The following is an 18,330-nucleotide window of genomic DNA, read 5'->3' on the forward strand; positions in this document are numbered from 1 at the left end:
CTCCGACAGCCTGCCGCAGTGGACAGACGAAAATGAAAGCAAGTCACAGATGTGAGCGTGGCTTGTGTTTTTTCATTTTGGGTGGGGGGGTCCACCATCGCTTGGGGTTTTGTTTTCGCTGACCGAGTCACATCCTGTCAAACCTGCCTTGATGGTCACACGCATGTTTGTGCAACACTCATCCAGCCTCTTTCAAGTATCCACGCAGGGGGAAAAAAAAACGCCACACACGAATCTGCTGCCAGTTTACAATGGGAGGGTAGGTAAACTCCAATTTCCTGGCTTTGCATTTAACAGATGGCAGGAAAAGGTTCTCAGGATGTGGTGAACGCTTTGAGACACAAATAGTCCGAATGAAGAAGGCCGTATCACCTACAAGGACTTTTCCCTGCCAGGTAGGAATTGGAGGAAGCGGAAGGGAAGTGAAGGGAAGGGAGTCCGTCTTACGTATTGGCTTTGATGAGACTTTCTCACAGAGCAGCTTGAATCCAGGCCTCTGTAATCCTCTCTGATTTGCAAATTCATCTCCAGAAATCCCTAAAGCCCAGGGCTTCATACGTAAAGCTTTATCTGATTTTGTTAGAGTGTAATTAGAGTTTGGAATTGGAAGGAAAATAATGGGATTTATCATCTCAACACTGCCAAAAAAACAAACAAAACAAAAAAAAAAACGTGGAAAAAGTTGTAGAAGAAGGATACAGGATGCTTTGTATGAATATTTGAAGAGCCATCCCCTTTGAAATATATTTCCTCTCAACTCAGATTCCTTCCAGGAAGCTTGTTTGTCATGATATCCTCTTTTATGTGTGACTTTTTTTTTTAGGGAAAGGTGTGATAGCAGGCTGCAATCAGAAAGAATGGGGGCACCATCTGCCTGTTCCTTCACCAGCACATTGTCTTCGCTGCTTGATCAGATGTCTGCAGTCCCAATCAGCTTGTGGCAGATTTAAATAACCGTTACCTGTCATATTTATCTGACAGACTACTCTAAATGTTTGGGGGTTTTCCACTCTTTCCACAATTTTGATTTGCCATGCCACAAATGCCAGTGTCATTTATTTGGGGATTTAGGTCATGAACCAAAACAAAGTCGATTGAATTTCCATTTCTTCACCTAAATATTATAAATGGCATGCACACAGAGTTAGCTCAAATGACAAAATACCTTTATTCCCGCTTGCTGCAGTTGGAGCTGAAGGTGTTTGGAGTTTGCCTCTTGTCCGTTTGTCCTTACTTCTAAAATTCAGTTGGATTTGTGAACACAAATGTTAATATTTTTTAAACAAATTCTCATTTGCCTTAAGGTCTGGTCTGGTCTTTGATTAGGCCATTGTAGCACATGTATACAGTATGCGTTGGTCCAAACAATTTCATAGTACCTCTGGCTGCATATTGAACCTCCACCCCACTCCTCTTCCAGAACCGTTCGCCTTGTATTCAACTACATCCAACTTTTCATCAAACCTGACAAGCTTCCCTGGTCCTGCACAAAATTTAAATGAAATTACTTCTCACCACATCTCTATAAACACCAGATCTGTGGAGTGCAAGATAAATAGTTGTTGTGTTTCAGCTACTTTACTGATCGATGCTCCCCCTTGTTCAGCCAGCAGAACGGACATCTGCTTAGGCTGAATACAAAACGCAACCTTGCAAGTTTTTCCCTTTTCTGTCTGTTCTTCCCGACCTGAAGAAATAAGTCATATTAGATCAATCTAAAATGTCTTGTGATAGAAAACAGACATGACTGGAAAGCAAATTCGAGCAACATATTTGAAACTCAGCTTGTGAATTCATCTGTAAAAAAAAAAGGTTTTCTGTTTTGACAGCCACAACCTGTTTGCATTTGTCTACTGGCTGTGACACACTGAAGCTAAAGTGTAAAATGAACTTTGATGAAGGCTGAAACGTCAATTGTTGAAACTGAGATCAAATCATCGGAATACAGAGCACTAAAAAAATGCAATTATACTTAAAAATGTATACAGGTATTTCTATCATGTTCTTCAAGCTTTGGGGAATTTAGGTTTTCCCCTAAGCTTTCTCCATAAGGATTGGTATCACATTATTTTCCGTTCTAATTAAAAAAAGAACTTTCAAAGCCTGTTTGCGGCATTTTTCTTTGCTTTCATGAACAAAACAAATTACCCTTCTCAAAAACACCACGGCTTTCAACAGTAGCCCATGTTAATTAGCCTCATCTACCAAAGTTACCTCCTAACCCAAACATTCATCATGTTCCATCCAGTTCAGGATGAAGTTTACTTTCTTTGTCTTCCTGGGCAGAATTAGGAAGTGGCAGCCGCGTTGGGGTGGATTTTTATTCGGAAGCAGATTGTAAGTGGCTGCTGCTCTGCTGCTGATATTAATGGCATCTATTTTTGTGAGACCAGAGCGAAGCCCGGTCCCTCCAACCCTGATCGTCTGTTTCCTGTGTGATGTTTATCTACTGGGGTGGAGATGCCGCCGTTCCGGAGTGAAAAGCATCGTGGAAACAACCGCCGCTCACTCTGAACGACTCACGTTGTGAAGATTATCACTACTGAGAGCATCAGAGGGATCAGACATGTGGTGAAGAACATACAGACAGAAGAAATTGGATCTTTAATTTAAGTTTGCCATAAAATCTGCATTTATTCAGATATGTGTTTGATGTTCATTTGTTGATAAGGTATTATTTCTGATAGTCTATTTGGGTTTTATGTATTTTCCCTCCATTTAACATATGGTCCAGATTTTGAGACTTAGAAATTTTGGTCATCCTTACATCTTTGTAGCTATTGCCCTTACATTTGTAATGGTTTTGTCAGATTGTTATTATCCTCCCTCACTTTCCAGGCATTTGTAATTATTTTACTTCATTTTGTCAGTTTGATCTTGTTTGGGGTAATGAGGAGTGTTTTTGGCCTACATACAAATGTGTGTCTGGAAGTTAAATTTTTGTCCCAAAAGAATAAGTTAGTTGAAATTGAGAGTAAAGCGATAACACAATATGCTTAAAATGTTAGATTTTCCATTTTCCTTAGTCATTTTTATGCAACATATGTGTATGATTTCTACATAGAATGACACTGATGATGTAAGAGATATTCTTTTAGGGTGTTTTTTGTATTTTTGTAATTTGCAAACTGCATGCATTTGTTCTTTTCTGTTACTTTGCGTGAAACATGTAATTTCCCATTGAGGTAAATAATTTAAACCTAAAGACAAACTTTAAATTGTTCTTTAATTTAAAAATCTACATAAATTTAATATAGCTGGTCTATAAACAAGCTATTTGGTTTTGGGAAGCCATGTTGCTTTGTCGCCTTGAATACATTTTTGTTTAGTTGGATCAACGGCAGAAATTGCTCTCCGTGCAGAAAAAGGTCGTAAATCTAAGTATAAAACATTAAAGTTTTTGGTGGTCACCTGACAAAAAGTAACACTAAAAAGGTATAAATAATTTTCAAAGAACTGCATCCAAATGCCTGTTAGATTGTTTAAGAAAACTGAGATTTCATTGTGTTTTAAGTCTAATTTAAAACTTGATCCTTTCTTTGTTGTTTACTTAACTTTATTTTGTGGATGAATTGATCAGGTTGACTACATTATCTTGTGAGTTGTCTTGTGCGTTGTGTGTGTGTTTTTTTGTTGTTGTTGTTTTTTATGCTATATAGATTTGTTAGCATACATTTTATGCTAACAAATTTCCCTCAGAGTGACAATAAAAGTCAGAACTGAAATAAACTGGTCTATCTCTGTTCTGAATCACAGTTTGATTGTTTTGGTTCCTCTGTACCGTTTCAGCTGTTTGGGTTCTTGCCTGACTGGCCCGTTGTGTAATCTGTCCAGGACCATGAGAGGTGATGACAAGCAGACTCTTTCATATCTTACACTATTTCAAGCACAAAACTTAACAGAACAGCTGTTAATAGGTAAAGCATGCACATTCATGTCGAAGATGTCACACGCAGACATAAGAAAAGAGATTGGACTCAAGTCAAATATGTCACAAAGTCTGTTTTATTTAGTTTTTTTTTTTCAGAAATTAGTTGCTAGATCACATTGATGTCATAATGACATAATGTAATGCTGCCTGGTTAGGAAAGAGGCATTTTACAAAAATAAATGCATCAGTATCTTGATTTCTTCAGTATTTTTTCATCACTTATGCAGTTTGCTGCTGTATGGAAGACTAAAATGACTAAAAGTAAACATGTTTGCTTGTCTTTTAGGTTCTTTGTCTAGAAAGCCAACAACAATGTAACCTATGAGGTCTTCTTACCTCAGAACACAGAGATAAATTCAAATAAAGTCACCTATGCATCTAACAATCAGGTCCAAAAGCACTGCAACCGTTTGTCCTGAAAAGCCCAACAGAATCCACGAGGTTGAGGTCACGCTGTATTCTGAATCAGGTCACTCTTACAAACGACTCTAGCCTCCCCTCATGATGCTCTGTCACCATCTCGGTAATTCTGAGCCAACACCTGTGTGCGCCACACATCCGTCATCAACCATCTGTTTCTGTTTCTCCAAAGCTCTGCGGTGCATTTACACCCGCCGGAGCTCCAACTGTGGGACAGGTTTCCGTCCGGCTGGTAGCCAGCGGGACCAGATTGCACATTTCCAAGCTGATGCCCATATACATGCAAGCCATAGGCTGAAAGGCGAGGGTTCATTCATCATGTCCAGGATCCCCTGTGTTTAGCCTCTACACAGAGACGATGGGGTAGGTTAAGGGAAAATCAATCAATATTTTTAATTCGTTATAAGCGATAATTGTGAAGTGAGGTCTTCTCTGGCCCCTCAGCATTTAATTTAAATTGATTATGAAGCAGACAAGTGCATACAGCTTTTTGCTAGTCAATGTAAAGTAACTATAGGGATTCATGGAAGTCTATATATACACAATTCACCAGGAATAATTCTGTTGGGTTTGTTATCTTGTGAATTCACCTTTTCTAAAAGTCACAACTGAATATGCATGAATTGGGGAAATCATTGCTATTTATCATAGGAATTGAACACAACAAGGACATAACTGAAATACTGAGGATTGCTGACAGGATGCAGGTGATTGGTTGCTAAATTGAGAGAAGGCAAACAGATAGACTGAGGTAGAATATGAACCACTAACGCTAAGATGGACCATTAACAGAGACTCAAAGAAGGGCAGAAAACACCACTGATCTACAGAATACAACCGATATTCCAAAGCAAGACATTTGGAACAATAATAAGAATATGGCATTCCTAAATCTGGGTCTAAATAAACAAGAAAATAATCAAAATGCAATCGAACGCGCACAGGTAGATGAGACCGGTACTTGGAGGTCTAGTTCTACAAAGTGTGACCTATGGGGTTCCGTCCATAGCGGTCTGCCACGTAAAATTAATATAAAATACATTGGAGTTGGAGGTTGTAGTAACATTGTGAAATGCTTCAATGGATGCTTTTGTAATGAAACTGTATGAGATAGCTTATTTTCAAATATGTTCACAATGAATCACAGATTACTTATTCATGTGGCATGAATGTTCTAACATTAAAAGCTCAGCTGTATATTGTTGAAGTTGGAACTAATTCAACACTTTAAATAATAAATATAGATAGGTATCATTTTAAACCTGTTCCCCTTCCCCTCCTCTCTTCACATTTGCCCCACAGCCTCCTCCTGCTTTTGTCTACGGTGTCGTACCGTAAAACGGTACTTCCAAGAACAATCTCAGTGCGCATGCTCAGTCTTAGCTGAAAAACCACATGCGTCTTCCTTCTCCAGCCTCTGCTCCAGCGCCAGAGCAGCGAGAGAGGGAGAGAGATGCGCTCATTGACGACACGGCAGCAACGAAATGCGCACAGCTCCGCTCCCGGTCCGGGGATAGCAGAGCCCTGACCCCTGCTCTCCCTATCGCGATGGGTTAGAGGGGAAATGGCAAACTTTGACACACTTTGCTTGACACCGGGGAATCATGCCCGGAGATCCGTGCTGCCGAGCGGCTCAGCTCAGAGCACAATAACAGAGAAGTGAGAGAGAAGGAGAGAGAGCCGATTCTATTTTCTGACTGTTTCTATTCCGTTTTTGGGCTTTGAGAGATGATCACGGAGCTGGTGTGCACCGCCGTGGCTGTGGGTCTCTATCTGAACACGCTGGACGCAGATTTCTGCTACGATGACAGGTAGGGTTCGCCCACGGAGCGCAGCAGCATCATCGCCCGATCCTTTTTTTTTTTTTTTCTTCCCGTCAGCCGCTTTGCGTTTGGAGGGGACGACTGGTTTGCCCTCACCTTTGCTGCTCACATGTCTTTCTGTGAACACGTATAAATCATTGCTTTTTTGTTGTTATTGTTGTTGACTTTAGAGAGAATGGTTGATTGATCTCTGGATTATGAAAAGAGGGGGAAAAAACCTAACTGGAATGTGTTGTATTGCATTTTAAGATAATACAATAATATATGATTTTTCTTTGTTTGAAGGTAAAATTGAAGTGTAAATGCGGCAAGAAATTAGCCATGTTTTTTAATAAATACGTTTTAACACATTATAGCTATGGAAGCCCACATTAACATTTTTGCTGCAAAAAGTTGTGATCTGCATGCAGCCTACTGCACAATCAGTGATGCTCTTTGTGTTGAAGCTGCTCAAACATGCCTGCTTCAACAATGCCCTGCACTCTGGGGAATAAAGCTAATTTAAATCAGAGTAGGGAGTTTTGCACACAGCTGCAAGAAAGATGTCCACATTTTCTTTTCCTTTTTTTTGTGGAGGTCCAATCAGAATGAAAAGTTGCTAACATGATGAGCAGGGCCCTCTGCTATATTAATCATCCAGTTTAAGAGCCTTACTGAGAAAGTTATTTTTTTTTCTCCAAAGCAAAGCAGATTTTGACAGCTCAAATGTTAAGGCATGACTGAAAATACGTCAAGGTTAAAGAGGTTCTGCGTACTGCCCTAAAATTTAAGCAGTCAGTGTAATTCATTGCTGATCTCTTCTGTTAATGGGTGTTCTCTTATTCAAATGACAACTTTATCATAAACATGTCATATCGCCTGGATATACGGATGTTAGGCCTAACAATACTGAGCGGTAAATTGACCAACACTGATAGTCTCTGCCATGGCACCTGTTAGTTTGTGGGCTGTATTAAAGTTGGGGCCAATAGCATTGGTTTCAATGATCTCTCCGGAACTAAGAGTTAAGTAGAAAGTGAATATTTCATCGTCCAATTTGATATGTTATAAGCATGCTGCATGGCTAAATATCAGTTAGGGTGCGCATTCAGCTCACGATGTTATGCATAACTGCAGTATCGTCTTATGTATATGATTACACAAAGTCTTTGAAGTAAAACAGAAGAAATATCTGAAAATAGTTATAGAAGACATCATGGATAGGGCATGCAAAGCTTTGTAGCACAGATTACCAAAGTTGGAGTGGTAAGGAGTCATCAAGTCTGGGGTCTTGAGATGCCCTTTAGAAATCAAGTAATTAACCAAATTTGCTCCAATACAAATAATATTTATGCTTTTATGGTATTCTGATGAAAAACTAATAAAAAAATAATGATTAATGTTGTCAGTCTTCTTCAGTGATGTCCTGTGGTTGGGAAGCTATCAGTCTTTCACAATATCCCTTTCAAAGAACCATTTGGGAAGGTATTTTTCTTGCTGACCTGGAAGGCAGATTACTCTTCTGATCATAATTTTCCCTCTATTATAAAATGTGAAATTACTAATATCCAAGGTATGCGATACATAATGTCTCTTGTTGTATGAGTAGTGAAAATGATGCCCCTATTCTTGTGCTCTTCAGTCACAGGGAGCTCTCTGGCCAGCATCTTGAGACACCCTTTAAAGGTCAAACTGCTCCACACTCTGCTGCTGAAAACTGTCTGTGACCCCACTGTAAGTTTGTGGAGTGCAAGGAGGAAGAAAGAGGGATGATGGTGTAGTCGATGATTCCGTACACTGTCTTTAGTTACTTCACACCTCATCATTAATTCCAGTAAAAACGCCCAAAGGTTATTCATCCATCAGCATCATCCACCCAACTCTATGTCTGTCAGAGACACAGTTGGTGACATATTACCTGGGGCGTCCCTCCGCCCACTTTAGACTACGCTCTCGTTATACCCTCTCAGGGAAAGTTCAGAATCCGCCAACACTGAGTATCTATCAAAGTCAGCATTGTAATTTGCACTCTAAGGGACAGACATGGGTGTTTTGGTTCAGCACTCTCAGACGGAGGAGGCTGAATACCAATCAGAGGTCTGACCTTCTGCGGTCGTTTATCAAGTGTTGTCCTCTCATGGGGTCAAGACTTCTATGCTCCCCGTATTTTCTCTCGGGAATCTTAGGAGAGTTATGAGCAAAAGGTTAAGGCAAGAGACAGATTGAAATGGAAGAGAGTCCAACTAATCATCCTGTTCAAGAGCCGTCCAAACGGACTTACTCGATTGTAGATATCTTTCTTTTTTTTCCCCACATCAGTCCCTTGCAGGAAGCTCATATGATCTTATCCGCACTTTAACTGATATAGTCAAATCCTTTTTACAAGGCACATCCCTCTGGACAAGATGGTAAAGAAGATAAGTCTTTATCCAGGCGGTTGGAGCTGCGGGAATGTTCTGGCTGGTTTCTGCTTATTCAATCATGTCAAGTGTTTTTCCTTGGCATTGCGGTGGGCTTGGCCAAAAGCTGCCTTGGCCAGCCATAATCCCAATGAAAAGCCTTTGCGTGTGAAATGACTAAGTTTTACTGAAGCTAAGGGAGGACTTGAGCCAGGCTGTTTTTGATCTGTGGGAAGAAATGAAGACATGGTCTGCTGGTTTACTGATAAGCTTTTCTTGAGTTCAGCCCAAGCAATAGGCAGCTGTGTTTTGCTCATTGTTGACTTGTGGTTTATTTAAAATATTTGATCTGTGATGTTAAAATCTTCATAATGTACAGAATATCAGTGCTATTTAAGACACACAACACTACTGCTTTTATGAAATACATATTTCGACTAATATGGCTCTGCTTAGAAAACCAAAGCATTACTAACAAGACTCAACATAAAGGAAAAGGAAGAACAAGAGAAAGAAAGAAAGAGAAGATAGCGCTGTAAAATGAAATGGATCCTGTAAATGGCTCTTCGCATTCAAAGCTGTGTCTCCAGAAACATCTGTGACCTCGGTAACATCGGAGTCCACAGTCGCTGCCTGCCACAGACATACATTATGGCTCCCCAGGGGGCTCAATAAACGTATCTTAAATCTCAGTCTCAGAGGAGCAAAACTGTTTTAACTGTTAGATCAAAGAAGGTTGATTAAATTAAATATGCCACACACAAACGACACAGTACTTAGAGATGAGCGACTTTATACAAGGGCCCAAATGAAGATAGAGGATAACACAGATTGTGGGTTCCAGCCATCTGTTCTTTCTCCAATGTGGCGTTTGAGGTCAATCAAGATGTAATCAAAAAAAGAGACCTTTCATTGCTATTCAAACCATAGTTCATTCACTTGGCACACTAATGGATTGTGTTTATATGTCTTAATTGTGCACACATTGCTAAGACCTCTGGAAGATTTACAAATTTCAACATCATTGCTGTGTGTTCTACCAAAAAACACAGACGAATATCCAAGAAAAGCCTGCTTCTCTTGCCTCCCTCTTTTGTCCTTAGTGCAACCTTCATTTCACCTCTCAGATAAATCTATACTGAATATATGGTTATATGCTCAGTAATGAGATGTTCACAAGTTTATTGTTGTTCCAAGCCCAAGTCAAGTCTCTAATAAGTCTCTAAAAGGAATGTTTCTTTTATGGGTTGCATGCCATCAAGCCTGCTTATTACGCCTCATTGCTATTGGTTATAAATTATGGGTCGCAGGTTTCCAAAACACTTTTTCTGACAAAATTCCATAGTTTTCTAAAAAGAAACATTTCAGAGTTCTCAATCCTTTTTAATGACTTCAAATATATTTTTCAAAAGTTCATTATGAACTCAGGGCTCAAACGTCCACACTGGTCAGGTTTGAAAATGAAACCAAAGCAAGTAGATTGATGAGACTAGGGGTCCAAATAGAAATTACTGATTAATCTACGGATGGAGGAATGAAGGGATGATGCAACTTTTAGACAATAGGTAGTGAAAGCTTTTTGTTTCAACATTTGCCATCTGTTTTTGGCCTGGTTGGGAGCACTTGATGAATAACCTATGTTTACTGGCTGCAAAACCAGTAAACATAGAAATGTTTGTGGTCAAAGTTCAAATAAGTACAGTGGTACTACGCAAAGCTCATTGAGTGATTTATCATTGAGTACAGAGTACATCCATTGCCACATCTTTTCTCAATGTCCCTTTTGGCTTTTTTAAGGTTTATCCAGAGTTTTACAATAAGAGACAGCTGATTAATATTATTAAAACACTCGATGCTATTATGCTGATACTCTAACAAATGCTCAGATGTCACCTTAGAAACGCACCCCGGTCCATAATAGGCAGCCACTCACTGTGATCAGCTTCAGCCTTACCTATAAATGCCGCCTGGAATCTCATTGCCTCCAGTGGAACAATTACCTAAACCAGCAGTTGTGTCCCAGTTGCGCTGAGGCTATTTAAGTAAGCTATTTGTTAGAAGCAGATAAATATTGAGAGATAAAGTAAGTTAATAAACAGGGTGAGCACAATTGCTTTGACAGAATTATGTGAGCTGTAAAACTAAGGTGAGACAGCATGTCAAGAGGACTTTTCTCCCTTACCTCTTTAAGATCGCCCGATGAGAGAACTTAAGTGAACTGTACGGGGTGGTGATGAGAAAACTATTTATGAATTACAATTTAAGGATGGTTTTGGAGCGAGAGTCTTAAGCAGATTTACATACATAAAGGATTGTGTGTCCACAAAAAGAAAGAGGAAGACCTCATAAAAAACCGTCTTTCGGGAGTAGTAAAAGGCTTTCTGGTAGAGTGTCGCCATCTTTTGTACTGTTTCACTGTATTTAAACATAGACATGTGGTTTTAATTCATGGCTATAAAAAAATTTGCTATTGCTGTCTTGTGTTTGTAATAGAAGTCTCTTTAGATTTGGGGTGGAGGGCTTAGACCATCACTGAAACAATAGAAATGCGGGAACAAAGAATCTCGCCTTGATTACAAGCAGATTCAACCAACACAAGCTTTGTGTTCAATTCCTCTGATAATGTGGCTTTGGGACTTGCTTTCATCCTTTAAAAAGAAGGGTTTAAGACCCACGTACATCTATTGGGAGTATTAGAATTCCTTTACATAGCGTCTCAGCTCAGTATGTTAGGAAAGAATAACAGTGTCGTCGAGAACAAGAGCAAACACATCTTTATCTGCTGCCGGGGCTTTATATTATAAAAGCAGGCAAAATGTCCTTTGGCAAAAATACGTCTTGCGAGACTTGTTCGTGTTAAATAGGAAGTAATGAGGCATGTTCAAGGAGGTTATTTTACTCAATGTTTTTGGAACATTGTCATAATTTAAAGTTCCCTTTGCAATGTATGCCAACTTCAATATGTAACTTTAGAACATTGAAGACATTTTTCTTTCCTGCAGTTGGAGATCCTTTATTTAAAAAAAAACAACAGTTTTAAAATGTGTTGAAAGATTTAAGATAGATTACATGAGGATGGGTTGATGATTGCTGATTCAGCCAAATATTTCTTTCTACCTTTTTGCTGTGAGATTGTAAAAAAGCAGTCGCTTTACTGTTACTAAATATTTAAAAAAATAAAATAAAATAATAATTTGGAGTTGACATTTTATATTGTCTTTAGAATTTCACATTTACAATCAGCTTCACTAACTTTTAACAGGAATCTGTGTGTCCATTTTAAGACCTTTCAAGTATTTTTCCAATCAACAATGTTTTTTTTGTTGTTGCTTTTTTTAAATCCAAAAAGTTGGGATTATCAATTTGATGTCCTTTGCTACACCTCATTCTTGTTGCTGAGGGTAAATGCAAAAAGTTTTCCTTGACCAAGTAATGAAAAACAAGTGTGCCCAAAAAGGAAGTAGATTGTATGAAAAAGTACAAGAGACCTGATAAAGTTTTGGATAAATTTGGAAAAATCACAGTGCTTTGATACAACTTGTCTAAAAAAAAAAAATGTTGGTATAAAAAACATGAAAGCTAAAAATTTTTGTGGCCTTTTAATAAATTCAACTTGTTGATTTTTGGCCACCTTGCAACAAAAAGATAGATTTCCAAACTGCTACCAACATGTTCAAATCCAGGATGGTTTCTTAAACTCCAAAGACTAAAACAGCTTATCTTTGCTGTAAACTACCTTCCTGGTATCTGCCAATCGTCAACTGTCACTTTTGCCCCTTCACCAGTTTGACAAAATATCACTGAGGCAAGTACAAATTAACATCCTGTGATAGTTGAACATTTTTTAAATGTAAAAAAATGGTCTACAACTAAAAGAATAAAGGGGTGAAGAGGTGAAATGACCCGCCTCCACTAAAGTAATGTAAATGAACTACTGAAAAAGGTTTAAAAACAAAACAAAACAAAAAAAATATATATATATAGATTAGCTTCCTATATCCAAGTCTTTCCTTTTTAAAAACCTCAATGATATTGAAAATTTGTTCTATCAATAAGTTCCACACAAAAAATGTCAACTCGGTAGCAATCAGGTGTGGTGCATTTACTGACCAGAAAAAGCTAGAATTTTGACGTTTTATGATGGCTGATCACTGGGTAAAGCGATCATAAAAAGCAGTAGATTTTCCATTGTATCTTTTACGAAGAAGTAACATGGAATGTGGCGTCTTGACTTTTTGACAACTTGAGTGTCTAAATTTGGAGCATCTCCAGGACTTTCAGACATGATCTTTTTCAAATAAATTGTTTTATAAGATGTAACAGGATCTTAAAAAATAAATAGTTGCTGTTTCCACTAGTTTTTAATCCGTTGATATTGGTCAAAGTGTTCTCCTACTTAGACAGAAAGATTGTTGTTTTTTTTTTATTTTTAGGTTGCCACTCCTTGACCTCTTGGATCTTGGTGACACATGAAGATAGTTAAGCGTGTTGCTCACCCCTGGCTGGCCCTAGTGCTCTGCCGGCCGCAGTCGCCCTGCTCAGCTGCCAAAACACAGCCACCAAACCTCAGTCTCATGACCCCCGTTGTATACAAACCATATGTGTATTCCTAAACATTGGCATCCACAGACGGCAGTACTTACACAATTTTCCAGCTGTCTGCGACATGCACATTCCACGGGCTTACATATATCACGTCGTTTTTTCGGGTGGATGAAACTTTCCAAACTCCAGATAAAGTGCTGTCATTTCAGTCGGACTAAATTTCAAATCTGGCCAACTTGTTTGTCATGCTCTTTTGTAACTGAGAGCTTTAATTGTGTAAAGGGGATTAAAGTACAGTTTCCACCACAGTGCACTAAAAGTAGCATTGCAAGCAAAGATGCTTTTTGTGGCATTGGATTACACTTAGCATCTGGCATTCACTTTCTCTTTATAAACTGTATGGGTGGACCTGAGGCAGCTTATAGCAGTTGTGGCGTAATAGAAAACCAAACCCAAGCTGAGGATCAGACAAGTCGTGAGAAGTTACCCCTTTTTGATCTTTTGTAATCAATAACCGTAGAGTATCACTTTTCAGTTACTGCAGTGTTTTTTTTCCCCCTCCTCTTTAGTCGAGAACAGCTGCCACAACATAAACTCAAGCATGTCACACTTGACAAAGCATTCATGTTTCACCGCACAGCATCAGTTGTGAGTGAGAGAAGTGAGTTCTGACAATCAGCAGCCAGACTGTGAGAATGTGAACGCGATCGGTTCTTGGATGTGGAAGTGTTTTTTTTCATATGTGCTGACCGCCGACAGCCTTTTCCCCCTGGTGAGGCTGTCAGTGGTTGGCAGTTTAAACCATCAGGTGGATGGATCATTCTCGGCCTTCAATATTGCGGTCGACCTGATAAATGAGTTGTGCGGGATTGTTTTTTTGGGGGGGGATTTGGTGGAACGTTTTAGTAGGGCGGTGCGATTACTGCATGAGAACGTTTGACGGGAGTCATACTGGGGTGTCTTTAAATCAGTCATAAGAGTGAAGCGTTTGCAGAATGATGAAATGATTGAGAGTACTGCATTTTTTCACATTTGGCACATTGCACCCACAAAATTCTATGTATTTTAATGAGATTTCATATGATTAACTGACAAAAAGTAGTGCATATTTGTGAAGATGATAGTGTTCATTCTTAAACGCTCTCTATTGAACAATTGAGGCCCTTAAAGAACAGTTGTACTAATATTGAAACAAATTACACAGATAAACTATTTAGTAGAAAGGTGACCTCTGAACTTTTTTCACTGCATTTTAATCAGGTGTATCAGAGAAAAAGTGTCTGAAAACAAATGCACTCCACACTTTTTAGATTTTTTTGTAAAATATGTCAACATAATGCACAATAATTTTCCTTCCACTTATACTATTTAATCTGTACAAAATATACTGAGGTGTTTGGTCATGATTTGACAAAACGCTAAAAAGCTCATGGGGTGTAAAAACTTTTTATGAAGTGCATCAACACTGTATGTACTGAACATGGAGGGCAACATACACTTTTTGAGGTGCAGAAAGAATTTGAGACCATTCTATTACAATTTTTTCCTCAACTGATACAGAAAACAAAAACAATACTTCAACTCTGCATATTTTTGGAGAAATGCTCAGATTACATCATGTAGTTTTCATTAAACGTTGACGCTATTCCGATTTCTCTGAAGGGCTATTTCACACAAATCTGGCACGAGGAGAGACTGGTGGAGTTTAAGGTATCATGAGAATGTGTTTTTGGACCAAATATCGATGTTTCGTCTTGGACCTTCGACTGATCCCCAACAGGAAAATTGTTGAAACCATACTTCATACTACAGCAGTAAAGCACAGAGATGTGAAGAACGACACACACACACTCCACTTACAAAGGCCTCAGCCAAGATTTAAATCTGCCTTACTTGGAGGTATCAGTGCTAACCACTGCATTCATCACCGTCTTGAAAATAAGGCTTATCATTATACCCTATTAGAAGATTTGAAAAATAAGACTTACAGTTACATGCTTTGGCTGCTTTGAGTGTTGGCACAAACATGGCCCGCACATAAAGTTTGAGACAAATATTTTGAGCCGTTATTATTAGCCGAAGAGGGAACTTTTCCCCGCAATGCCTCACACATTTAACAAGAGATGTGAGCATTTTGCTCATGAGAGCACAGAGAAATATTTTCAAAACACACCTATCATTTTCTGAGTTCAAATCTTAATGCCTTTCAAGATGCACTGAAACTCTCGTTCCTCTCAGCGTGGGATTCTAATTTTTAAGTGCCAAGAGGCTCACAAAAACCTACAGAGATTCATTAGGTTGGCAACTTTGGCTGCAAACCCTACCTGAGTTCCTCTGAAGCTCTTTTAGTCTTCATACGTGGCTAACTCCGGCTTGTAAAATATTCTAATATGCATAAAGAATTCTGGGTCAAAACTGAGCCAGCTGGAGAGTGCCTAGTGCGTGTGGTTTGGGGAAACCAGTTTGTGATTCACACCTCATAAAAACGCTGGAGGTGGAGAAGGAAAGATATGGTGTGAGGCTGGAGGGATTTAAGTCTCTGGGGAGATCAAATGACAGCCCTGCTTTTTTCTTCACCTCAAAGGTACAGGTGTAATATTGGGTCCTTAGATGAAGTGGCAGGGGAGTGATTGCTCTGGCGCTCTACAGTCAGAGTTTAGTTGTCTTTGTCAAATACCCACTTGCTTGCAGGATTTAAAAAGGTCAGAGGTTGTATATATCTCAAAACATTTCTATCATCTATTGGGAGCTTTGAATTTGATTCCAATTAGGGTTGGAGACTGTTGTGCAGGAGAAATTAATTACCCCACGTAACATTTCCACTTTTGCATTAAAGGTTGTGGTTGTTGCTGGACAAAATGTAAAAAAAAAAAAACATGTTTTATCTATATAACTACATGAAAGGCATGGCTTGGTCATGTGTTCTGATTTGCTACACGGCAAAAACAAAATTTTACCAAGTAAATTTGGTCTGGATTCTAGTGCAAATATCTTAATACACTTGAAATAAAACAACTTAAATGTAACTTTTTAGTAAGATATAGAGGCTTGTTTTAAGTAAATAATGTTTTACTATTGGTGAAAAAGTACTTGTTCCATTGGCAGGTAAATTAACTTATAACATGGGGAAAATGTCTTGTTACAAGTGAATTAATCTGCCAATGGAACAAATATATTTTCATCAATAATAAGGAATTATTTACTTAAAACAAGTCTCTTTATATTGCTGAAAAGTTACTTGTAGGTCAGTTTTGTCTTATTTTAAGTGCTCTAGAAACTAGACCAAAATTCCTTGGTAAAAACTTGTCTTTTTGCAGTGTAAGATCAGTTTGTTCGTTCACTTTCTCCCAGCACTACTATTGGCGCCCTGTGTTAAAAAAAAAAGGCACTTACTGTTGAAGTCACTCAATCATTCTCTCCTGTGAGCTGAAGGAAAATAGGAAGAAGCTACGCTGCTGTAGATTCCCATCTCTGCTGTATAGATTAGCTAATTTAGAGGTCACCGCAGAGTGTGACCGAACCGGCTGATCCACAACACTGTGTGCATTTCATCAAACTATAGTGATTTGCAGACGTTTCCCCCCCAAGGCTGGCTCATTACTGCGAGACCAAAGCCCATCAATCCATTACTGAGGTGGCTGCCGATGCCAATTTAGCATCATTAGTACAAAAAACAAACCGCATCTGCATTACAGACAGAAAAGATGGAAAATCAGACGTCTCTCTTTCTCTCTCTCATATTTGTCTGAGATGAGATCAAAATGTTGAAGTGATCTCTCCAGCAGGTTTGCTGGTGTGCAAGATCATGCAGATGCTTCTAGAAATTCATTTGGAGTTGGTGACAGTCGGTAAATGAGTGTCAGTTAGATCCAAACACTTTAACATCAGTGGTTTCAAGTTGAGTAACTTGGTTAACATAATTTGTCAGTCACATCCGTTGTTTTGCAATGTTTTCTAAAATAATAAATCGATCTTTCTTGCTTTTGTAACAGATTTTCCAAAGCCTCGACATACCATCTGAGATGGTCCTATTGGGCTTGGAGAGTATTTCTACCTTTTGCATGTTTAAAGAAACAGCAACGTGGAAAGATACAAGTTGACCAGTTTCAAGCTGCCATTGCATTGTTTGTTAATTTGAATAAAAACAAAAAAAATAAATTTTTTGTGTGGGCACAGACAAGCAGAAATGAAACAAAGTTTAAGTATCAGCTGCTGTCACACATTTAAAATATCTCAGTACTTTGTGAAACACCTCAAGTTACAAGCATCCCTTGTGTGTTGGGGTGAAGAGTGTAAAATTTACAGGGTGAAAATTCAATGCCCCGTATGCAGTCTGCTTCCAAATGGTTAAATGATTATTACCTGAATTACATCCAATGATGTCAGCCACTCTAAACATGCTCCTTCAAGATTTTCTGGTAGAGAGCAGAGTTTATGATCCCATAAAACAAGTTATATGCAAGTGATTTGTTCATAGTCTTACATTCATTGAGCTTTGGACTGGCTATTGACATTCAACTAAGCTTCACAAAAAAAAAAAAAGATTAATCGCAATTAATTGATATCTTAACAAAGAGACACACATTTTTGTTCTCTTATTTGCTTTTCCACCAAAGTCATTTGAAAGCAGCATTTGCATGCAACATCTCCAACAGTCCGCTAAGTCATGGAGTTTTAACTTAAACTAAAACCAGACATCAGACTTCAGATTCTGTTGAAAACTGTGCTCCTATCACCAATTCACTGGCAAACAAAACAATAAAAAAAAAAGGATGTGGAACTCAATTCTCCATACAGATGTCAAGATGTTGCTCCATTACATCATGTCTGTGTATTCTCCCAGTCCATCGCAAAGAGGGGGGTTTATAGTACTTTATGGGCCATTTTACGGTTTTATACTGACGTCCCCTGATGCACTTGAACTAGTCTCTGTATTTTCGAATTCCTGCTGATAGTTTAATCACTATTCCACTGAATAGCTTTCTATTTTTATTCCACTGGTTGTTAGCAGTTTATAGCTTATAATAAATTAAGTCTGTAGTCAGGTTCATAATAAAGTTTGCTCTTTAGATTGTTCTAGAACTGAAGGATGTTGATACACTTCCAAACGGTGGTCACCGTTCTCTTTCTGTCTAAATGTTAAGGGTCAATTGGACAGGGGTTGGGCAGATTCCATTAGTCTCAATGTTAAAGTTTCATGAAAGCAAATGGTTGTGTTGTAACAAGCCGTGTT

General features: G+C 38.6%; 1 protein-coding gene across 1 annotated transcript in view; it reads left to right on the top strand.

The window, feature by feature from the left end:
- The first annotated feature begins 5,757 nt into the window (after positions 1–5,757).
- The window catches only part of tmtc2 (transmembrane and tetratricopeptide repeat containing 2), a 52,985-nt gene continuing 40,412 nt past the window's right edge, over positions 5,758–18,330 (top strand). Inside the window, exon 1 of the mRNA XM_023350152.1 lies at positions 5,758–6,162. Within this exon, the coding sequence (XP_023205920.1) occupies positions 6,080–6,162 (83 nt within the window). The 5' untranslated portion in view covers positions 5,758–6,079. The remainder of the gene's footprint in view (positions 6,163–18,330) is intronic.

This window comes from Xiphophorus maculatus, chromosome 17 (assembly GCF_002775205.1).
Source record: "Xiphophorus maculatus strain JP 163 A chromosome 17, X_maculatus-5.0-male, whole genome shotgun sequence".
Taxonomy (NCBI): Eukaryota; Metazoa; Chordata; class Actinopteri; order Cyprinodontiformes; family Poeciliidae; genus Xiphophorus; species Xiphophorus maculatus.